General features: G+C 36.6%; 1 protein-coding gene across 2 annotated transcripts in view; it reads right to left on the bottom strand.

Moving 5' to 3' along the window:
- The window catches only part of usp33 (ubiquitin specific peptidase 33), a 32,825-nt gene extending 10,593 nt beyond the window's left edge, over positions 1–22,232 (bottom strand). The window contains exons 1-16 of one of the 2 annotated variants that reach the window (XM_081375453.1): positions 21,960–22,232; positions 17,123–17,210; positions 15,751–15,804; positions 15,412–15,474; positions 10,689–10,835; positions 10,141–10,246; positions 9,980–10,049; positions 9,781–9,894; positions 9,602–9,680; positions 5,932–6,340; positions 5,400–5,537; positions 5,123–5,235; positions 3,715–3,887; positions 1,286–1,356; positions 1,068–1,101; positions 937–982 (exon numbers count right to left, since the gene is read on the bottom strand). In XM_081375453.1, coding sequence (XP_081231579.1) covers positions 937–982; positions 1,068–1,101; positions 1,286–1,356; positions 3,715–3,887; positions 5,123–5,235; positions 5,400–5,537; positions 5,932–6,340; positions 9,602–9,680; positions 9,781–9,894; positions 9,980–10,049; positions 10,141–10,246; positions 10,689–10,835; positions 15,412–15,474; positions 15,751–15,804; positions 17,123–17,206 — 1,701 coding nt within the window. In that variant the 5' untranslated portion in view covers positions 17,207–17,210; positions 21,960–22,232. The remainder of the gene's footprint in view (positions 1–936; positions 983–1,067; positions 1,102–1,285; positions 1,357–3,714; positions 3,888–5,122; positions 5,236–5,399; positions 5,538–5,931; positions 6,341–9,601; positions 9,681–9,780; positions 9,895–9,979; positions 10,050–10,140; positions 10,247–10,688; positions 10,836–15,411; positions 15,475–15,750; positions 15,805–17,122; positions 17,211–21,959) is intronic. The other variant, XM_081375454.1, reaches the window with a different exon arrangement.
- Between the last annotated feature and the right edge of the window lie 1,283 nt (positions 22,233–23,515).

The raw sequence follows: 23,515 nt of genomic DNA, 5'->3' as shown, positions 1-23,515 counted from the left end.
CAATGGCCATTTAACAGATGTACTGAACAATCATCAGATCTAATGACTCCCATTGGATGTCTGTGCTTGCCATTAAAGATCCCTGACCATATTTAGCAGATGGCAGCAGATATTGTGGGTTAAAGGCATCCTTAGACTCTCTCCAAATATAAATCCACCGGATGAAGGAAATGGATGACTCACCAGACCTTATTACTCATTATATTACTATTATTTCTCAAGGGTCCAGGTTTTGTGCTCATTTCAGGCAGCCTTGATACAAGGCCAAGACATAGTGGACCTAATTTGTGGTGTGTTTATTATTATTAGTATTTTATTTTTATTTTTTACTCTGGAATTAAAGGGATAGTTCACCCAAAAATGAAATTTCTGTCATTAATTACTCACCCTCATGTCGTTCCAAACCCGTAAGACCTTCGTTCATCTTCGGAACACACAAATTAAGATATGTTTGATGAAATCCGAGAGGTTTCTGAATCAGCCATAGGCAGCAATGTCAGTGCAAATTTCAAGGCCCAGAAAGGTAGTATATAATGGAAGCGCAGCACTGTTTACTACGTGGAAAATAATTGTTAAATAAAGTCGTTATTTTTGTTTGTTTTCTGCGCAGTGCGCACAAAAAGTATTCTCGTCGCTTCATAACATTAAGGTTGAACCACTATAGTCACATGGACTATTTTAACAATGTCTTTACTACCTTTCTGGGCCTTGAAAGTTGCAATGATGTTGCTGCCAATGGCTGGTTCAGAAACCTCTCGGATTTCATCAAAAATATCTTAATTTGTGTTCCGAAGATGAACGAAGGTCTTACGGGTTTGGAACAACATGAGGGTGAGTAATTAATGACAGAAATTAAATTTTTGGGTGAACTATCCCTTTAAATAGTGTGGTGCCTGAACCTGTATAATAACCAAAATAGCTTATATGATCGCTTACCTCTGGCAAACTCTGAACTTTGCAGAATTTGACCCCATTCCGTAACCTGAAACAACCAAAGGAATCAACATTAACACTTTAATTTCTGCAACCACCTCATTCAAGTTGTTCAACAACAAGTTCCTACTCACTTCTTGCATTTTTCACAGCTGTACATGTTGTCACCTGAAAAAACAAACACCCAGCCAGTAAGAATTGCACCACTGATGTGCTAAATACAAACACAGAGTTCTATAAAGTGAAAGATTTCATATTTATCCGGTTCTTTTTTTTTTTATGTCAGACTCAAAACTGTACTATCAACTATTGGTTAGTTTGGGTGACATAAAGCTTTGAGAAAATGTCAAACCTTTTAGTTCATCCCTGGCAAAAAAGGCAGCCAGACAGTCCTGCAGTGTGACCACAGGCCCCCAGAACCAACTAAAATCAATGAGCAGAAATAAACAATCAGGGACAATCATTCAAAACCAACACGTTAAGTCATTTCCCTTGTTCAACAATGTTCTACATGCTTAAATACAGGGAACTAAAATGAACACTCGCCAAGCGCCAAATAAGAGTAAAAATCGGTGCTGGTGAGTATATGAAACGTGTCAATCCCCAGTAGGCCGGTAACATTTTTATGAATTCTAATAGGCTTGCTGCAATAGTTGGTGTTATCGGTGTTCAGCCACAAAACTGTTCCATCACTTGCCCACCACAGTACCGCCCCCCACCGTGGATTTGATTTCTTATAATAATACAATTGTTTAGTTGAGTAAGAGAACAGACACTACAATTACAAACTGAACAAGTCTGCTCAATGCAGCGTGAGCCAAACAAGAGTCACAGCACGGATCAGCAGCAGGAGTCAGATTTCACCTCACTCTTGACTGACAAGACGATGGCGGAAGATTTGGTTTCAAAGCGAAATTTAAAAGCACCTATTTAAGCGCATTTAACATATTATCTGAAAACGCTCGCTCTGTACCAGTGGACATGCACCGCAAGTGATTTAAAAGCGATGGTGGCAAAAAATAAGGTAGGAACATTTCCACACCGTCACATCCCTCAAATCTAACGATGCAAAATTGGGAGAACATGAACAATTTAAGCCATGCAAATTTAAATATTCAAACTCAAGATGACGCAAAAGGGAACTCAATTCGTTACTCGAGCGATGTGTGGGAAGTTTTCTGTGCACAAACATCTGAAGAGCGCGCCCAGAAATCCGCATCTCAGACAGTGCGCGAATACTTGAACAGACATATTCAAACAAAATTATGTCAAAATGCCCATCTTGGCAAGTTCTACTTAAAGGGATAGTTCACTTTGAAATTAATTTTTGATATGTTTTAGCTTACCTCAAGGGCATCCAAGATGTAGGTGTCTTTGTTTCCGCAGTAGTTTCAATTTTGATATTTTTAGGTCAAACCGTTCTTGTCTGTCAGTCATATAATGCAGGTCGATGGTCACTGGCTCAAAACACAAGCACAGAGTCCAAATTAAAACAATTCCCCATCGTCCAAATGAAACAATTCCCCATCATAAGTACACATTGATGGCCTAAGACACGAAACGAGCGGTTTGTGTGAGAAAACGAACAGTATTTATATCGTTGTTATCTCTTGAAAACAGCACACGTCCAAATGATCTGACGGCGCGGGCGGGTATAGATGTATACATAGATGTCGCCTTGGCTACTGCAGTTCATTGGAACGAAACCGTAGCCAAGCGACATCTAGTATATATATCTATACCCGCCTGCGGCCGGGTATAGATGTATACACTAGATGTCGCCTTCGCTACTGCAGTTCATTGGAACGAAACCGTAGCCAAGGCGACATCTAGTGTATATATCTATACCCGCCCGCGCCGTCAGATCATTTGGACGTGTGCTGTTTTCAAGAGCTAAAAAATGATATAAATACTATTCGTTTTCTCACACAAACCGCTCGTTTCGTGTCTTAGGCCATCAATGTGTACTTATGATGGGGAATTGTTTCATTTGGACGATGGGGAATTGTTTTAATTTGGACTCTGTGCTTGTGTTTTGAGCCAGTGACCATCGACCTGCATTATATGACTGACAGACAAGAACGGTTTGACCTAAAAATATCAAAATTGAAACTACTGCGGAAACAAAGACACCTACATCTTGGATGCCCTTGAGGTAAGCTAAAACATATCAAAAATTTATTTCAAAGTGAACTATCCCTTTAATAGGGTAAAAAAACACACAAAAAAAAACACATAAAGTTTTTAATTTTGTTTTATATGTCTGTGTGGTGTTTGTAAATTGCTTTAAGACAAACCATTTGTACATTCATCAGCCAACACTGTTGCTGAGTATTTTCTCCTTAAAACGGCAAAGACAGTCTCAAAAACATGGTTTGAAACCGCCCCTGTTCTCTACGTCACAAGCATGTAACCAATCCCGTCAACCTACGGGACGGGGCTTTTCCTGTCATTATTTCTAAGGATGCTGATTGTTAGAAGGCAGCCATCTAACTCTGAGTTGGCGAACTGGAATATGGTTTGTGTAACATAAGCAACACATTATTAGTTGTTTGATAACCTAGTCAAACCAAAAGCTAATCATATCAATTACCGTTGTGTCGAAATTCTGAACGGATTGTATATAGTCTAGAAAGCACGCAAAAATGGCTACATTGAACAATGAATCTCTTATTTACATCATGTCCACACTTTGTTAATGAGAGGATTCGTGAGCATGCAGAACTCAAGCACCCCTGTAGAACCCGTCTTCCTCGGAATCAGTTTCTGGTTCAAACGTACCTCTTGATATATTCCATGACGAAAGAGATCCAGCCTTGAGGGGCGTAGGCTTCTCCACAGGAACCAGCCTTGACAAGAGCGGTCTGGTGGGAGGAAGAGTGCAGCTTGGCAAGGTCCTCTTTCCCTGGGATGGGCAGAGAGATGTCCTGGAAGTTCTCCAAAGTCACCGATACCTGAGATTAAAGGACAAGTAACGGAGGAGCCTGATTTAAAATGCTAAACTCTAACTGCAACTGCTGCCAGAAACAATAACAGAGATATTAAAACAAATGTGATGAAAATAGCTCTATTAAAACAAAAATGTCATCATGATGTCAAGCTTTGTCCAATTTACTCTATTATCACTGATTATTTTTCATATGCAAGGGATGTTGATTTAATTAACAACATTATGAACAAAATATTTATTTTATGTAAAATTACTTGTATCTGCACAGACAATTAAGTGAATACTTAAAAAGGTTTAAATTTTTTTCATATGATCAAACCATTTCCATATTATCATCAATTTTTTTTTTTTAAATAAATGTTTTGTATTTTAATATATTTTAAAATGTAATTTATTCCTGTGATGGTAAAGCTGAATTTTCAGCATCATTACTCCAGTCTTCAGTGTCTCATGATCCTTCAGAAATCATTCTAATATGAGGATTTGCTGCTCAATAAACATTTATTATTATTATCAATGCTGAAAACAGTTTTGTTGCTTAATATTTTTGTGGAAACTGTAATGCGTTTTTTTTTTCCAGGATTCTTTGCTGAATAGAAAATTCAAAAGAGCAGCATTTATTTGAAACAGAAACGTTTTGTAAAATTAAATTGACAAAACATTATAGCAATTATAAGCATTGTCTTTGCTGAATATTATTTTTCTTTTCTTCAAATAAATAAATAAATAAATACACACATGCAGATATATATATATATACATACACATGGCATTTTAGTCAAGAGAAATTATGACAAACAAAACTGTAAAAATGAGCACAGATCATCAATGGCTCAATGAACACAGAACATCTAATCAATGGCTTAATACTCATTTGATGTGTAAAAGGTTTCTTAAGAAAGTTTTGCTTTAAGAATAATTTAATTTCATGTTAGCATTCATTAACTACACAATATGTACACTACATTTTTAGGGTTTTCTGACAATATACACCCTATAGCTTATATCTGTTTATTAATCGATCAACCTCTGACCTTGGTTTTTCTAGTGTCACACTAATAATAACGTCATACTAAATTAAAGTTTCTGGTTCAAACTAAGTTTCTATCACAAGTCTATCACAAGTATGTTGTCCTCTGTTATTTTAAAATGCTTTTCTCTGCTATCTGAAGAATCAAATGCTTGTGTTCACTTTGTCAAAGCGAGGTTGTTTGGGTGAAAAACACACAAGTCACTCACCCGGTCGCAGGTCAGACACTGAACTGAACTGACAATGGTGCCGTCGAACACCTCAGAGATGATGCTGCGATATTTCCTCTGCCGCTTGCTCTTAGGTGGGTTGAACGAGGGTACTGTCAACACGACATACCACAACCATTTAGGATCAATTTCAAATCTGTTTCAGTTCAGGTTATGGAAATAAGCAAACAACAATAAAAATAAAAAAATACATTTAACTATATTATTATATAAAACTAGTACACTCCCGAAGCGATTTCGTCTGAAATTCTGGTACCTTTCTTGTGAGTTGAGCTCAGGTTTGGCCACATTGAGGATTTGGGGGGACTGCAAGACAGTCTAGATGTGATTCCCTCATTTCCACAGGGACTCTGCGGTCTGACGCTACTGCTGACATGGGTTTCAGGGTTTGAATCTGAACAAAGAGGAAACACAGAATTCGGTCAAGAAAAGCAAGCAAAACATCAATTTATTACAAGTAAGGCCCTGACATACATCAGTCGAAATTGAAGAACGAACATATGTGATGTAATTTTGAACAAAATCTGGCCAAAATTTCTCATTCCATTAGGGTTAGACAAGTAAAATCATGAAAACACTGAAGTGCCGAATTGCAGAGCTCCACATCCCTGAGATCACATGCTTTCAGAATGTTCGTAAACAGTCTACCGTTGCGCGGCTATTTTAAAGTTTTTACCTCTAAGCAAAGAACGCAATCAAACTTTTCAGTGAGTTTATCAGGGCCTTTAGGGATATCAGACTGACATGTTAATTAATTAACATTAACTTAATTTCATTAGCGTCCTTACGTTCACCTGAAGTTCGGCCCTGAGCTTTAATGGCTCCTTGGCTGCTGATAATTGGCCTTGACTCGGTGGTCGTGTCCACGTCTTTATCCAGGTCACAATGGGAACCGGCACGGTACAGGTTGTTGATGAGATTTTTCTCTTTCTGCCAATCCCGGTTGTTTTGGTTCTGCTCTGGCATCAGCATCTCAGCTTCGTTGATGTCTTCTGGGACTCTGGGGCCTTCGCTTTCGGCACGATCGCTGCTGCCGCACGACTCGCAGGACTGGAAGTCGTCTGACTGGCTGTGGTTGTCCTCGTCGGGACTGTCATCCATGGCCACAGCTTGGTTTGGGTCCTCGGGTTCAGGAATGAGCTCCTTGAGCTCCTCGTGGAGTTGGTCCATCAGACAACGCAGGAACTCCTGAGAGTCCTTAGGATGGAGAGAGATTTTAGTGTTTTACAAAATAAGAACAAACAAAGAATGTTTAAACTCTATGCTAAGGAATTAAATGCCAAGGAATAGAACTATGATGATGACAACTAGAACTATAAAGTTGTAATAATCGTTCTAATTCTGTAAGAATTCACTCCACAGCTATAACAATAACAACACAGAGGTACAATATCATTAGATTCACTTTCAGATTGCTTTTTTTCAGCTGATGAATGATAAAAAATATTGACAATTGCGCTTATAATAAACAGCACGTTATCATGCGTTGGAGTGGTCGCTAAAATAATTATCGTTATCTTTATAGTTACTGTTCTTTGTGTTAACCGGCCTTTAAAGGTGCACTCAGTATTTTTTTGTTTATGTTGCGCTGCCCAATATAACAGTATCTTGGACTTGCACTGCCATCTAGTGGAGTGGATGAAGCATCACATAAAATCCAACATTTCCAGTTCCTGAAACACACTATTTTACGTAGCCCTGCACATGACATGTGGAAGAAAAATAGTTATCGTGGCCACAAATTAAGAACTCCCCGTTTTTTACATTGTGGTGGCATTTTTTATTAATTTGCTCCCTAGTTTCAGTTAAATCCATGTTTAAATTTAGTTAAAGTGTGGCCATAATTTAACTAAAATGAGAGAATGAATTAAGTGGTGAGAATGAATTCTTAATTCATCTTAATATTTCCCCCCGCATGTCATGTGTGGGGCTCAGTATTATTAGTTGCTTTCGCACCGTGTAGTAGTTATAGAAACGCTATCTATCGCTTTTTTCCATGTTTGTGAAGTAAGTATATGTAAACTGTGTTTACATGGCTTTTTTAAAATGCCGTGTGCCAGTGTTTTGCATTTGTTCGGCCAATCGACGTACAATTACATCACTGAACGTTCCTATTGTGTGGGTTAGACCCTACTCTGGAGTAGGAGATAATTTAGACCCCCAAAAGGCATTCCTAGAACTACATTTTTTCCAAGTCCCTGCGGTGCAAACACGCCAAAAAGTGGGTACTTCCGCCATTAGTTATAGTAACTATGAAAACGTTCCCCTGGTGCAAAAGCACGTATTCATAGTCAACCATTAATTATTCTTCAAATGAGCAGATATACCTGCCAGTACCGATATCTCGGCCAGCAAATTAAAGAGTTAAAATTTTTGGGTAAACTATCTCTTCAATTACATTTGTCTTGTAGACCTGTCCATTAAATTTGACGGTCAAATCCTTGCGTGTGTTCAGTCACGCACTCTTTGAAGAAACATTTACAGGTAGTATAAAAAGAATGCAACATTCATGAAGCATCATTTGTAAACCACAGATTAGCCAGAGACCCGCAGAGACCCCATCACCATAGGAACAGCTGAAGCTTATGAGAACATTAGTCATTACTGGCTCATCCACATGGCAACAAAGCCAACTGGCATTCTAACATCCTGGTATTAAGAATCCTGGTATGCAAACAAGTTTCTAACAACAGTAAACAACACATTAGACCAGAAGGCCATCGCTGTATAATGTCAATGCAGTACAAAGGGTTTCCTGGCTGTATGATGCTGTTAAACAATGCCCATTTCATACTTAGTAGAGGGGTTGACTTTAAAACAAGGAATTCATTTACTGAATGCCCCCTCTACAGGACTCCACAGACTATCTGAGCTTCAATAAAGTGAGTCTGAAAATGAGATTAATGCTTCCTACAGTCTCTGAAAAGCCTGTGATGGCCCATTCATGTCAACGCTAATTCTCCAAACGGCCTTCCTCTCCAGCCAGGCGTGACAATGGATGTAGGCCACAGTTTGGAGATGATCAAACATATACAGAGACTCTGAATCAGTTTGTGCTCTATATAAGAGAACAACATCTCTCATAATCAAGACTAAAACGGGGTCTTTACTTTTTAAATGCAGCTGGAGGACAAAGTATGCCAAGAAAAAAAAAAAAAAAAGAACGAAGTGAGATGGAGGCTCTAACAGATGAAATTCCCTCTGCTAGCAGGATCATTTGAGTTTGACCCCATCTGTCATTGGTTGAAATGAAAGGATAGTTCCGCCACAAACTCATGCCATTGGTTGACTAAGTTTGGCTATTTGGGATGAGGCTAGTCCTCAGTTTTTATAGGAATTTAGGGCCCTATAAAACATGAATAATTGAATAAATCTAATCAAATGAACAATGCAAATTGTGAAATGCAATGAAAATACAATAAAACAGCCTTTTTGTCAATGTGCTGCACAACAGAGCTTTAGTATATAAATTGAAACATGGATAAAAATATATTGTGTGATATTCCTTAAAAAACTAATTCCAAAACATTTTGGCTTCTAATTCCCATTTTAATGACTGGATTCCAAGCCTCCATCCACTTTTTCCACATTGTGGAAGTCATAGGCCTTACAATTCACAAAATGTCGTTTTTCATATCGTAAACAGACAATTTTAGAGAATTTTAATTTATTAGTTTTAGTCAATGGTACTGGATATTTCATAATGGATTAAAATTCCTCTTATTTTTATATTTAGATTACCCTTTCCATCATCTAATCGATAAAAAACATTAATAATTTAATAACACTTATATCTTTAGCAAATCTCAAAAATAATGTCTTTAATTCTGTACATTATAATATTGTGATGCTTAAATTCACAAAAGCAACTGTCATCAAAAAATTATTTTAGTTTTTTATTGTGCATAAATTGACAAAATAGCATCAATATTTTAAAATACACTCATGTTCAAAAACTTGAAGTCTGTAAGACTTTTTATGTTTTTGAAAGAAGTTTTTTATGCTCACCAAGGCGGTATTTATTTGATCAAATATTCGATTTTAGCATATTTTAAAATGTAATTAATTCCTGTGATTTCAAAGCTGAATTTTCAGCATCATTACTCCAGTCTTCTGTGTCACATGATCCTTCAGAAATCATTCTAATATGCTGATTTGAACAATTCTTCTCATTATCAAAGTTGAAAACAATTGTAAAAATTGTAGAAAACAAAACAAAACAGCATTTATTTAAAATATAATTTTTATAAAACATTATAAAATGTCTTTACTGACACACGTTTGATCAATTTAATGTATCCTTGCTGAATAAAAGTTGAAATAAAACTGACTTTACTGATCCCAAACGTTTGAACGATAATATAGGCCATAATATAGGACAGAATAGCTTATAGTTAGGTTTGAGTTAGAAATGGTGCATTCCTTATTTTTTAAACAAATCAATGAAACAAAACTTACCTGTTGGGAATAACCCCGAAACATTGGGTTTACAGCCTTAATGCCCTGGAATAGGTTTGTGGGAACAACATAGGAGTTCCTGCAACCACACAAAACAAAAGCAATAAAAGTTCAAATAAAAACTTGTTTCTTGAGGAAAAAATTTGAATAAAATAGGAAATGGCACCAGAAGAATGTACCTGTTTTTGTGCCACAGGTCTGTGATGAGTTTCTGATAGCTCTTGCATAGCGCTGGCTTCTTGTCTGTCTTCACCAGACCGCCACAGTCCAAGAAAAACTGAGTCAGTGGAGGACTAGAAGAGAAACCAGAAAGAGAGACCACTGCAAGAGACTGGAAGAGAACAATTAGACCACATTAGCGATTTCTGTGGTTCTTACCAGTTAGAGAGCGCCTGGAGCGCTGCATTCATGTAGCAGGTATTGCCGATGTTCTTCAGTCCAGTCAGACCTGTGAGGAGAAACGGACGATTAAGTTCAGACTAACAGTGTTTGCAGTGCAGAGCAAAAAAACAGAACTCTAGACATGAGAGATGAAGGACCTCTGGTCCTCAGTTCGTCCTCCTCCTCAGTTTCCATGTCCAGGTCATCACAGTTTCCCGCGGGAGGAATTCTCAAGGAGGTGGGGCTCCCGGGAGCTTTGGAATCCTGAGAGAACAGAGACATGATCAGCAAAAGCACACCTTAAGCAAAACGGCAAAAAAGAGTACTTGTTTGCCCATAAATGAAGTTCAGAAAATCTGTGGCCTCAAAATTAAAAGGTGTGCTACCTTTCTTTAAATTAAATTAAAAGAAAAGAAAGGGGGGGAAAAAATTCCAGACACTGATAATGTTCAGCATTCAAACCATAACTGACAAATATTATGTCATTGTAAAATGTACATACTGAATTATGATTGGTCTTCTGCCTGACACATATTTGCATACCAAGATTGTGATTGGTCTTTTCTTCCTAGCAAACATTTATAGCCAAGGTTGCACTGCAAAGATGCCATTGCATAAATATAATGTAGGGTTTTACTTTTATGACAAAATTTCACACTATGTTTTGCTGCTTTGCATTCAAAGAAAGCTGAGTCACAGCTCTGACCTGACTGGTCTTTACTGGAGAGGGTTTTGCAGCGCTGGGTGAGTGTGTGTGTGGACCCAATTTTCTTTCCAGGAACACCTCCTTGGTGCAGGCGTAGCACCACACTCTCAAAGTGGTCAGATTCACTGTCAGGTTGTGCCGCGTCTCCTGGAAGAAAAAGGCACAGTGCTTAGCTGGACATGTGAATGAAAAAAATAATTGTATCTGCAAGTTTAACATTCAAAATGCAAATAAAATCTAAATCACAAATTTAAACCACATATAAAATGAAAAAAAAAAAAAAATCATGAAAAAATTGCTATAACGAGAGATGCACAGTATATTGGTGACCATGTCAATACCACTAATATCAGAAGAAGGAGGAGGAGGAATAGAAGAATAATGAGAAGGAGGAGATAAATGAGGAGGAGAAGAAGGAGAAGAAGGAGAAGAAGGAGGAGAAGAGAAGAAGAAGTGCCCCTATTATGCCAATTTAAAGTTTCCTAATGTTGTTTTGGAGTCTCCTACAACAGGTTTACATGCATCAAAGATCAAAAAAAAGTTTTTCTCATAATACACATTTGCACATCACCACATTTTCAATGATTCTCAAACGACTCGTCAGATGAATCAATCTCTCAAAATCCCTCCTTCTCGCGAGCAACTCTGCTCTGATTGGCCAGACAGCTCAGTCTGTTGTGATTGGTCTACCGCGTACAGCGCGTCGAACACAAAAACGCCCATTGCCATAACAACGTCAGCTCTGCGTGTCCTGAGGCTTCCTACACCGTAAACTAAACACAGTAACGAACAATGACGTCGAGTCCGATGATGAAACAATGAAAGAACTATTCACTCAACCCGAAGCTCCATCACAAGGACGACTCGAGCAGGACGTTTCTCTGTGATACACTACTCAGTTTGAGGTAACGTAACAGTTACATTATGAGATGTTGCAACTGTAATTCCTCACCATCAAGTGCACGTCCATCAACAAACCGATTATTTTACTTGTACTTATTTATTTACCGAGTATTTTTCTAATTTATTGCGGTGAACATGTGGACATTGTATCAATAACAGTGCATACATTAGCCGAGCTCTAGCGTGAATGACTGATGAAACATAAATGTCGGTAAAACAAATCTTGCTCCATGCTTAATCTTTCCTCAAAGTTGTGAGAACGACAGACAATCTGCATTTATAGACACAGTTTTAGGTAATAGTGGCCCACAACTGATCAGCAGAAGTATTTAAGTAAGACAGTGATAACGTGAGTTAGCCAGTTAGCAGGAGACCTACACAATATAAAACTCAAAACTAAGTATTTTGAACACCATCTTTCAAGAGCAAGTGGTCTGCGAATCCTGCAATGAACTCCGAGATTTGAGAAGAAATCGTCAGTAAAATAAAGGGAACACAGAAAAAGTTTAGGATTATACTGCTGTGGTATCGTGGTAAAGATGAATTTTAACCACTGCTTCTTCACATGCTCGTCCTTGGGCAGTGAAAAGAAACTGTCTTTACCTTTTAGCTGCCGGTTTGAGGTTCAAGTTTTCCCTGGTGTCTGCGTGTGCAATTAGTGGACGGGCAATATGCTAATGTTTCACAAAAAAACGTCTTATTACTCGTTTGAAAAACGATTAATTTCATTGACTGAGAATCGACTCTTACTTCTGAAAGACAATAACTTTATATACGGTGCACTTTCAGATTAAAACTTTGCAGGATGTTTTCATTCATTTAGAGCTATGTTACACACTAAAATCCATAATAGGGGCCCTTTAAGAATATCACAAGTTCTGGATCAAATCAGTCCTCCATGTATTTGGTAGATAATAGAAAAATGAATTGAAACCATCGGCATTGGACACTGCAAGGCTAAACTGCATTTTATCTCTGGATTTTGACTGCACATTTTGTGATTTGTGATTGTGGCACATTTTTGTATCGCGCGCAATTCAAATCTTAAGTGCTGAAACTCTTTGGTTGTGTTGTGTTTACAAAGCAATATTTTGTAAAAATTTGTAGAGACTCCCCCATCCACCCCCACACATAAAACACCTTGGTTTTGCACAAATTAAATAGGCTAAATGCCACATTTCAGCTCGAAAATGGCAAAGTTCACCAAAACGTGTGACGTTGACGATTGTGGGGCAATACTGTGTACCAACAACAGTAATAAGTAAATGTTAGAATAGCCTCGGCCATTTATCCGCTACTGGTTTCAGCCAAAACTTCAACATCAGTGCCTTTCTGCTTCCCAAATAAAGGCAGCTTGAGTACTGATCTCCTCCTCTATATATAATGCAACAGAAAGACTCTTCAAAATGTAGGGTGAAACAAAAGTGTATTGCTACAAGAATGAAAGCGTAGTAGGGGAAATGGGGAGTGGTGACGTTAGGTCAAGGTTTGCGCACACACAGCGGTGGCTGAGGGGACTCTGCATTATTCATGTGTCTGGATTGGCTTTCACTGCGGCACTACAACTGGTGCAGACAGGGGCAGATAAAACATTTATGAGAGCTGCGCCAAAACACAAGCCCTGCCAACATCTGCCACTCCGACCACAGTGACCGACAGGATGTAATACATGCCCATATCTAATTGAACTCACAGCACAACAAGGCTAACATAATAGAAACTCATCTACCTTATACATTGTGGTATACGCACAGCACACTCATGACCCTGGGAATTTACATGATTGAAAAAATTATTCAATAATAATAATCTTTATGTGTCTACAAAGACACAGGATGTGATGTGGCATTAGGATCAAGCAAGACTATCAGGGCATTCCTCATTAATAGAGTGCTGTGGGGATGATGTAGGCCAAAACCCGGAAACGAGTTAGCATTTTAGCACTGGTTAAATGCCCGAAATAAAGTCTGCATGGTAAAAAAAATATATTTTTTAAATAAGCTCATTATGTATTTTTCAGGGTCTCGTCTGAAGTGTAGGTTGTGGAATGAGTTGCCTTTGTTTAAAGTCTACTTTGACACTCAAAGACTTTCTTATTCTCCTTGCTTTTGGCGTTTGAGTGTCTGATCATTGTGAGTGATATGTAGCATGACAGATGATATGGCTGTTTGTTGTGGTTTATGCATTTATTTTATGCTTGTACTGCTAGAGTATTATTTTGAAAGTGCTGTACATATATATATATAAAAACCTAAGTACTAAATACAGTAATATCCTTTGTGATTGTTTTATAGCTTATAAAAAAGGTGGTTGCTAGCAAGTGACTAAATGGGACTACAGAGGATGTAGAACATGGAACATCACCAGCCGAACAGGAAAACTCATCTACTCACTAGTCCGCTTTCACAGCCTTGTTGTGTTGATTTTTTTTTTATATATAGGCTGTTTTAATCCGTCTCTTTTTTCCACTTTCCACTACTTCTGAATCTTCTCAACTACGAAATAAGCTTGTGCAATTTATATATGAATGCGCCCGGAGACAAGGGAAAAACATACGGAGAGCCGCAGCTTGTGTTTCTGCTCTGAGAGCCACTAGGATCACACCAAACGCTTTGAGTGCGTGTTGGAAATCAGGAATGGTGGGAGAACATTGAGCTTGGTGTGTTTTTCATCTTCAAACCAAGCTTGGGTCTTAAATGCCGACAAAGTTTAAATCCTGTCTGGCTAGTGCGCAAGTTTACTCAGTAGGCGGAGAAGATGGTCTTTTGTGGCTGTTCGAACTCATTCGATCACATGAGCGTTTACACTACAAAAGCAATCCAGTCGAATGCGTTTTCGACTACCCCTGGAAGTGGTCAAAAGTGGATAAGCTCAAAATGTTTTTAACCTCGTTTACACCTGTATTTAGCGTCGTCCACTTGTGCCCCGATCGAACACAACGCATCTTAATACCAGGTGTAAACAGGGCCTTAAAGGTGGTGACATTGAAGTCATGTGACCGTGATGTAGTTTGTTTATAGCCCTGCATTTAGACTTAAAAATTCCTAAAAGCGTGTTAATTTGTGAACCAAACGTGTAAGAATCATAAAAGTTTGTTTGTTGCATTGCTTATTTTCTACAATAATCCAAAAGCCAATGGAAAAATCCTATTGGGTTTTTGTCGAGGGAACCAGGGTGATGCTATTCAGAGTCGCCGGTCTACAAAAATACATCATCCCTGCAGTACTTTATACCCACAAGGCCCTTGCTAGAGGAAAACCATTTAGTGGAATAAAAAAACCTGGCCTGCATTTTGTTTACTGCAACAAATGCAGGTTATTGTAAGGGAAGTATGTCTGATGGCTGTCTTCTCTCAGAGGTTTTCACACAGACAGCATTGTGGGGTTTTGGTAATGGGTAATCAGAGTGGGCTTTAGTGGGAAGTGAGATCCCCACCGGAGCGCTTATTAATAATGGATGAGTTCAGCCACAGGCCAGGCTGGGATTCAAATCACACTTCACTGATTCATTTCGTCATTCAAGCCTCCGGTCACATTCAGAATTACAGGCGTGAAATCAACATGTGATCAGGGATCAGATCCACCCGTCTAAATCCACATACAAATGTAATCGCTATGAGGATCACACATCATGTCTGAAATGTACAACGACAGCTCACTGTGGGTGGAAACGTCACAAGCTACAAGTACATGTATTAAACTAAATAAAATATTTTGTAAACCATAAATAAAAAAGGGTATTAATACACAAAATGTTTAGACATTTTCAAAACCTGAAAAGGAGCTCAGAAATGGTAGAAACAGAGAATACGATGACTAACCTGAGAGTGGACAGTGCTGTGATCCGCATGTGACTCTCCACAGCCAACATATGAACAGCCGTTCTGAACGAGTGATAAACATGAAAAGAAATTATACTCTGCAGCCTGCATTATAAACAATTAAGAATTTCACATGTCACTATTCATAAGAGATTTTTTTCCCCACCCAGATGGATAGTCATTTCAAAGTCATTTAATTTGTTTGTTTTCGTACACAAAATAGTAAAGAATTTTAATATCAGCCATTTATTGGTGAGGTTTATAAGGTATAACGTCAAAAAACTGTACTAATCACTGTATTTTAATATCGGTGTATCCGTATTTAACAAAATAACTTACCTCTAGACAGGCCCAAAGGTTCGGTCCCCCGACTTTACAATCCTGACACTGACCCTGTAAACAAACACATTTATACTTTAATCAGTAAAAATGCATTAAATTGATCAAAAGTGACAGTAAAGACATTTATAATGTTACACTTTAGATTAGGGTCCACTAACTACGGCTTTTGCCTCAATAAACTCATAATTACGGCTTATTTGTTTAGCTATTGGGTAACATTAAAGAAATAGTTCACCCAAAAATGTTGTCATCATTTACTCACCCTCAAATTGTTCCAACCCTGTATGAGTTTCTTTCTTCTGTTGAACACAAAAGAAGATATTTTAAAGAATGTCGGTAAGCAAACAGTTGACGGCAGCCATTGACTTCCATGTTATTATTTTTTCCTGCTATGGAAGTAAATGGGGTCCATCAAATGTCTGGTTACCAACATTCTTTAAAATATCTTCTTTTGTGTTCAACACACAAAAGAAAGAAACTCATACAGGTTTGGAACAAAATGAGGGTGAGTAATGATGACTTTTTGGGTGAACTATCCCTTTAAGGGATGTAGAATAAGATCATGCAGAATAAGGCATTAATATATGCTTTATACGTCCAGATAAACAGCAAATATCCTAGAAATGTGCACGCTAATAAGCAAGTAAGTGAATAGTGAGAATTGGACCATAAACTAAAGTGTTACCAAGATTTCTATTTCAAATAAATGCTGTTCTAATGAACTTTCTATTCAACAAGGAATTCTGACAACCATTTCCACAAAATATTAAGCACAACAACAACAACATATGTTTTTAATTGAGCACCAAATCAGCATATTAGAATAATTTCTGAAGGATCATGGAGTAATGATGCAAAAAATCAGCCATTACTGGAATAAACTACATTTTAAAATATAAAGCAGTTATTTAAAATGATAATACTATTTCGCAATATTACTGTTTTATTGTATTTTGGTCAAATAAATCCAGCCTACGTGAGGATAAGAGACTTCTTTCAAAAACATAAAAAAATCGTGCTGAGCCCAAACTTTTGAACGTCAGTACGCACTGTAGCTCACAGCTCTGCAACATTAACGTATGGAAACACTACTGAAAACATCTTCTATTAAAAGAACAATCTGCTTTCGCCAGCAAGCAATTAGTGGTGCAGCAACCACAGATGCTTTTAAACTATAAAGTGTAATTGCACATTGATTCCACCCGACAGCACTGCTTACAGCCTAAGCTCTTATTTGTTAGGAAGCCACGCATTATTAGTGCAACTTTGCAAAATCCAAAGGAGGGGTCATTGCTTTCTCAATAATGCACATTACATTTGAGCAACAAGAAATGGGCGGAAGCAATGATATGATAGAGGTTTGACTCACGTGAGACTTCTGAATGAGTTCTTCCTTGGTGATCTCCCCCACACACTCCAAGTGAGGGCAGTCATTGCTCGACGCTCCAGACATCACGCTTTTGGAAAAAGAGAGAAAGATGAACACATCGGTAAACTGTTATTTCAATATCAGCTGGGATTTGATTATTAAAAACACATCAGAAATAGTTAGAAACACAGTGAATTTGTAGTGTAAACAATAAGCCATCCTGGTGTGTCTCAAATGAAATCAGAGACCATCCCCTTGAAACCTGAACACATGTGGTCAAAGGAGACGCATGTTACTACGTGGTAAACAGCAACATCACCAAGAAATGACCAAGAAACCATAGGGAAAAACAAAACAAATGGGCATAGAAATGGGCAAGACCAAAAAAACAATGGGCATAGAAAAATGTGCCAAGCCAAAATTGGAAAAATATTAAGTGGTCTTTTAATTGGTCTTCTTAATTTTAAAGGTCCCGTATTATGCCCCTTTTCACAAGATGTAAAATAAGTTTCTGATGTCCCCAGAGTGTGTATGTGAAGTTTCAGCTCAAAATACCCAACAGATCATTTTTTACAGCATGTTTAAATTGTCATTTTTTGGGGCTCAGAAAAACGCGCTGTTTTAGTGTGTGCCCTTTAAATGCAAATAAGCTGCTGCTGCACGGCACAGGGGGCGGAGCTTCATGAGCTCACGCACAGTCTCTCAGGACAATTTCACCTCACGGAATGATGATAATATCAGAAACTCTCAGTAACGGTGTTCAGTTCGAGACTTCGAGTCGGACAATAATGCCTACAGAGTCAGAGTGCTGTATAGAGATGGAACAGGTATAGTTTAGTAGTTTAATTACGGTTATTATAACGTATTTGTCATCTGCTTGTATGTATCCATTATTAATAGCCTACAAGTCTGCTGTTTCGGACCAGGTCCGAATTATGATCAAACATATACTGATGAGTTTAATAAAGTTTATTGTACATCACACAAAAGATGAAGCATCAGTTTTACTTCAGAAAATCACCATAAGAGCTGAGTAAACACAGTAAGTTATAAGAAGTGCGCAAGTACACGAATTTCGGTAGAGTTGATGGAGCATTCCTGTGGGCGGAGGCTAGTCAAAAAACGGTTTTAATGACGTCATTAAAGCAGGAAGTAGAGGGATGTAGTCCAAACAGGCCGTTCGATGTAGGCGACTTCTGTTAAATAAAATATCTCGCTTGGCATTGAACTTTGAGCTTTATAATTTTACAGATATTATTTATACTCTAACAACAACATTACACACTATAACTAAAGTTTGAAACATGGGATCACGAAGAACGGGACCTTTAATCACAAATCACTGGTCAGGAAATTAGCAAGAATTGCACAAATACTGTTTAAAACACTAAAATTAAAACATTTTATATAGTTTTACAACACAAAGTTCACCAAAAATAAAAATTTCCTACTGACAAAAGTTAAGGTTGCTTCACCAATTGGCATTAAGCTTTGTATCAGAAGAAACCGGTAGTATTTTCGAATGACCGTGCTTCCCTCCCTCATGTCCCCCTGAGACGAGAGATTTCTGTATTGTGTGTCTGGAAAAGAACCTACGATTACGCACAAATCGTCATTTAGCGTCATCTGAGGCTTTTTTGGCCAGAGGCGAGAGACTCCAGCCAGTAGTGGGAGCTCGTTTCTGCATGTTTTTAAACCGCCCATAGGGGGATCTCACGATAAAACGCAGACTTTTCAGCTTCGAGTCAACTAGTAGCCTAGCTGTATCATTTCTTCCGACACTTCGCTCTGTAACCAGTAGGCGTGGCTTGGGTGTGGCCTCGTAGGGCAGCGAAGCAAGTGCATTCTGGGAGTTGTCTTCCATCCACATGAGCCAAAAATACATTTCCTGGCTTTCCTCTGTCTAGAAGGCACCAACTTCTAAAATAATTTCACATTTCTACTACATCAATGACCCAATTTAAATACACATTCATCTTTCCAGCGGCGAAATATCCCTTTAATCGTTTTGTTCATTTTCCAACACAACTGTAGCCCAAAACCCTTTTTTTTTTCAATAAGGTCTTCAATAAATATTTAGTAGTTCTTTAACAGAATAAAACCACAGGGGAAAAGCAATAGGAGGTTGTGTGCATCTCTGCACATACGATCTGTCACTTTACGCAACAGAGATGTCTGTATCAGGGTTAAATACACTGGACAGATGCCATATTGGCCACACGGACTAAATGAACACACTATATTACACACACTTGGGTAGTATAGCCTAAGTATTACGCCAGAAATCAACAGCAATGCGTCAGTCACTCTCTGATCATGTATAAAACTTTAAATGAACACATCTCACTGCTAGCATTTAAAGTTTAGCACAACGATATCTGTTATTTCATGAACAATGCAATAAACTTTTGCCAATTTGCACAGCGTGGAACAAGAACATGTTTATGAACTGTACCTTTGTGAAAAATTACACTTTATCAGACTTTCAAAAAGAGTAGGCCTACTTGTCTTATATATGGAAATAATACACTTTAAAAGAACGCTGGTGTCAAACCAGTGCAATGTTTTCTGAAACGTACTTGCATGGGATTTGCAATTAACAGGAAATGTGCTCTAGTTTAAATTTATATTAAATGCAAATAGTTGAACTTAAGAGTGCTTAAGTAAGACTTAAGTACATTTTTAATGTAACTTCATAATTCTATTGTCTTTGAAATATGGTTATAGTGTCCTGCTGAATGTACTGACAAAAATTTTGGAAAATTAAAATGTAATGTCATTTCTATTGACATTTGTGAATTTGAAGTGTATTTACATAGGCCTATAGTATGTAGCCACATTATGAATAAGTTGCAATTTAGTACATTAAAAAATATGAACTTTAATGTAATATTGAACAACACACTACAGTTCAAAATTATAATCGAGTACTTTAGATGTGCTTTAGTATGCAGGTCAACACATCAAAATACATGTTTTACGAGGGTAGCAAAGCCGTCAGTTGGTATAAACTTTCCATTTAATAACTACGACCATTTCTCTCAATTCCTGTTTTACTTTCTGTAAATGTTACATAAATAAAGAGCAGTCGTCCATCATCTAAAATAACATTTTCCAAATTGTGTACAAAATTCCCAGTGGTTACTGAGTGTAGGCATAAATCCAGGGCGAAGGTCAATGTTTTGCGCACACACACACACACACACACACACACACACACACACACACACACACACACACACACACACACACACACACACACACACACACACACACTAAAAAAACAAAACAAACGTTATCTAAGCCTTTAGTACTCAATCTATAACCTTGGCCCAATGCATACGAGAGCATGTTCAGTCTGTATGGCCTGTGCACATACTATACAACCTCATCATATTTTATAACCTAATATAAACCGAAAGCAAAAATAAGATCATAAAATTTTATCTTTAAAAATCTACTGACTAACCAGTTTTGCAGAAAAGGCTGTTTACAAGAATACCTAGAACATATTATTAACTCCTCTGAAAATATCTAAGTATAAGACAATAAGTGCATATGTATTGCATTGATTAGCACTGCTCCATTATCTATGGCTGGCGTTCACAAGGGAACTGAAGGAGGTTAGTGAGTTTCTAAAAAGCTAAACCTTTATTAGCTCAGGGGGTTTCAATCTTTTAGATGACACGGACCCCGAATATGATCATCACCGTGTGAGGGACCCCGCCCTATTATTCAAAAAGCATCTATATAGTTTCTTGTAAAAAAAAAAAAAAAAAAAAAAAAAGTCTATTTCAGTCTATTTCATTTATTCAATGAACAATTAATAATATAAATGTATCTAAAACATTATTTGGAAAATATTAAATTTTCTACTTATTATAGTACTGTTATACAGCATTTACTGCACTCACTTATTTACTTATTTTAATGTAAATTTTATTAATTCTTTATTTTAATGTAATTATTTTGATTATTTATTTATTTTATAATCTTGTTATTTTTTTTTATTTTTTTATCCTTTTTCTCTAAACACTTACACCGGTCCCCTAACATTACCTTGCGGCCCCTTCATTTTATGAACTAAATCTTTTTATATATTAATACTACTAATAATTAAATAAATACATCATTAAATAAAAACCAATCAAAATTAAACACTTATTATTAATAATAATATATTCTATTTGTTAGTAGCAATAATTATTCAAGGTGATTATTATTATTATTATGTTGTTCAGTACATAGCATTGTGCATTAATGCACAGTCAGTCACGTACATTAATGTGCAGTTTTTTATTAACATAAAGGAGTGTTACAATACAAATATTAAAGAAAATACATCTTAAATGTAACAAACGGTTGCACACTAGGAGGTCTTAATGTAGATCAGTACAGTATATTAATGCACAGTGAATTAATGTACAGTAACGGGTCTCAGCTGAGAGTGACGTCACTCCAGTAACGCGTCAGCATTAGCCAGAATATTCGCTAGGCTAGTTAGCAACTAGCTGTCTGCTATCTGTCACGCACATACTTCAACGCAGCTTTTCCAACAATTACACATCTTTCTATCGTTCCAACCGCAAGAACAACTGAAATCCCAGCAGACTGTCACTGAATGAGGCGTTTAATGTGAGTGAAGGGCAGGCAGAAGAAGGCGTGTGAACGCGACGGGCTAAAGCTAAAGTCACATCATCTGACAGCTCATATCACAACATCACAGTCATCGCTGCACACAGTCAACGCATATGTTAATATTCACTCAGCTGGAGGGAAAGCTGTAAATACGCCATATTTCAGATCGCACACAGCCGCTGATATAATAGTAGCTCACCTCTAGGGAAATGGACGATGGTTTAATATGGATCGATTATCGCTTCTGATCTGCTGATGGAGAGAGTGGCGGTTGAACGATGGCGGTCTTTCGGCTTGTGTCAGCTACATTATCTGTAGAATTCTTCCGTTTGCAGAAAGCAGGTTTTCAGACGCTTGGCATCATCGGACTGTTTAACTTCAGACTGGAGCTACATGGTATGACACATTCAAACAGCTCCTTCCGGTTGCGCGGAGTGAGAGTCGGAGTGAGTGAGTGAACGCCGCCTAGCGTGGACGAGCAGCGGCACAAGCGCGCTGAGCGGGACCTGTGACTGTCCCAGCCCAGACGCCCCCGTGCGGCCACAGAGAGAACTGCACCTGCAGGGCTGTTCAAGCTTTTAGATGCCACAGGCCCCCAAATCTCATCAATCTCGTGCGAGGAACCCCCTATCCTAAAATTGTATTATTTTAATTGTTTAATCATTTTAAATGTGTTAACTATTTAGTTTCTGAGTTTCTGATACTATTACATCATTGCGGGTTTTGTTTTCTTCTTCTAATCACACTGCAGATGTGAGTTAGATGTATTTTATTAATATATTTATTTTTATCAAATGTATTAATTTATTATTTATTTATATCACATATCATTTATTTATTATTTATTTTATTAATAAAATGTTATTGTTTAATAAATAAGCTTAAAAATAATTGTAGTGTTTAGTAATCTTATTATTATTATTATTATATTTTATTATTCTGCACTGCTTTTCTACTTTTTTATTTTAGTTTTATTAAATGCAAATTTTAGTTATTTAGTTTAATCAAATGCATTTATTGTATTTATTTATATAAAATGGTATTTATTTTAAACATTTGTTTATTTGAATCAAATGTTTTTATTTATTATTTACAAAATAAATACTTTTAATATACATTTTTGTAGCATTTTATTTTAATCAAATGTATTAATTTATTATTTATTTTATCTCAATTTTTATTTACTAATAATTGTATTTATTTAATTCAATTGTATTTAAAAAACAAATAAGTATATTTACTTATTTCAATCCAATGTTTTAATTTATTATTTTTAAATATTTTTATTTATCTAGTTTATTTTAATTTAAATAAAATTGTGTATATTTATTTTAATATTTTTTAATCAAATGTATTAAATTTTTACTTATCAAATTTAATTTATTTGTTTTAATAATTGTAGTTATTTAAATAAAAAAATTTAAATTCTTTATTATTCATTTATATCAAATTGTATTTATTAATTTTAAAAATATTTGTATTGATTTAAATCACGTTTTTATTTATTTATTTATTTACTTATTTTAATCCTATATATCAATTTATTATTTTAAAATGTTTTATTTATGTAGTTCATTTTCATTTAAATCAAATTGTATTTATTTATTTTAATCAAATGCATTCTTTTTTACTTATTTATATCAAATTGTATTTATTAATTTGAATTATTTCTAGTTATTTAATCAAATAATTGTATTTATTTATTTTATTTAAATGAAAATGTATTTACTGGTTTTAATGTATAAATACAAGGTA

The sequence above is a fragment of the Scardinius erythrophthalmus genome, assembly GCF_964197995.2.
Source record: "Scardinius erythrophthalmus genome assembly, chromosome: 9".
NCBI lineage: Eukaryota > Metazoa > Chordata > Actinopteri > Cypriniformes > Leuciscidae > Scardinius > Scardinius erythrophthalmus.
The sequence above is the reverse complement of the archived record's forward strand: the minus strand, read 5'-3'. Positions and strand labels throughout refer to the sequence as shown.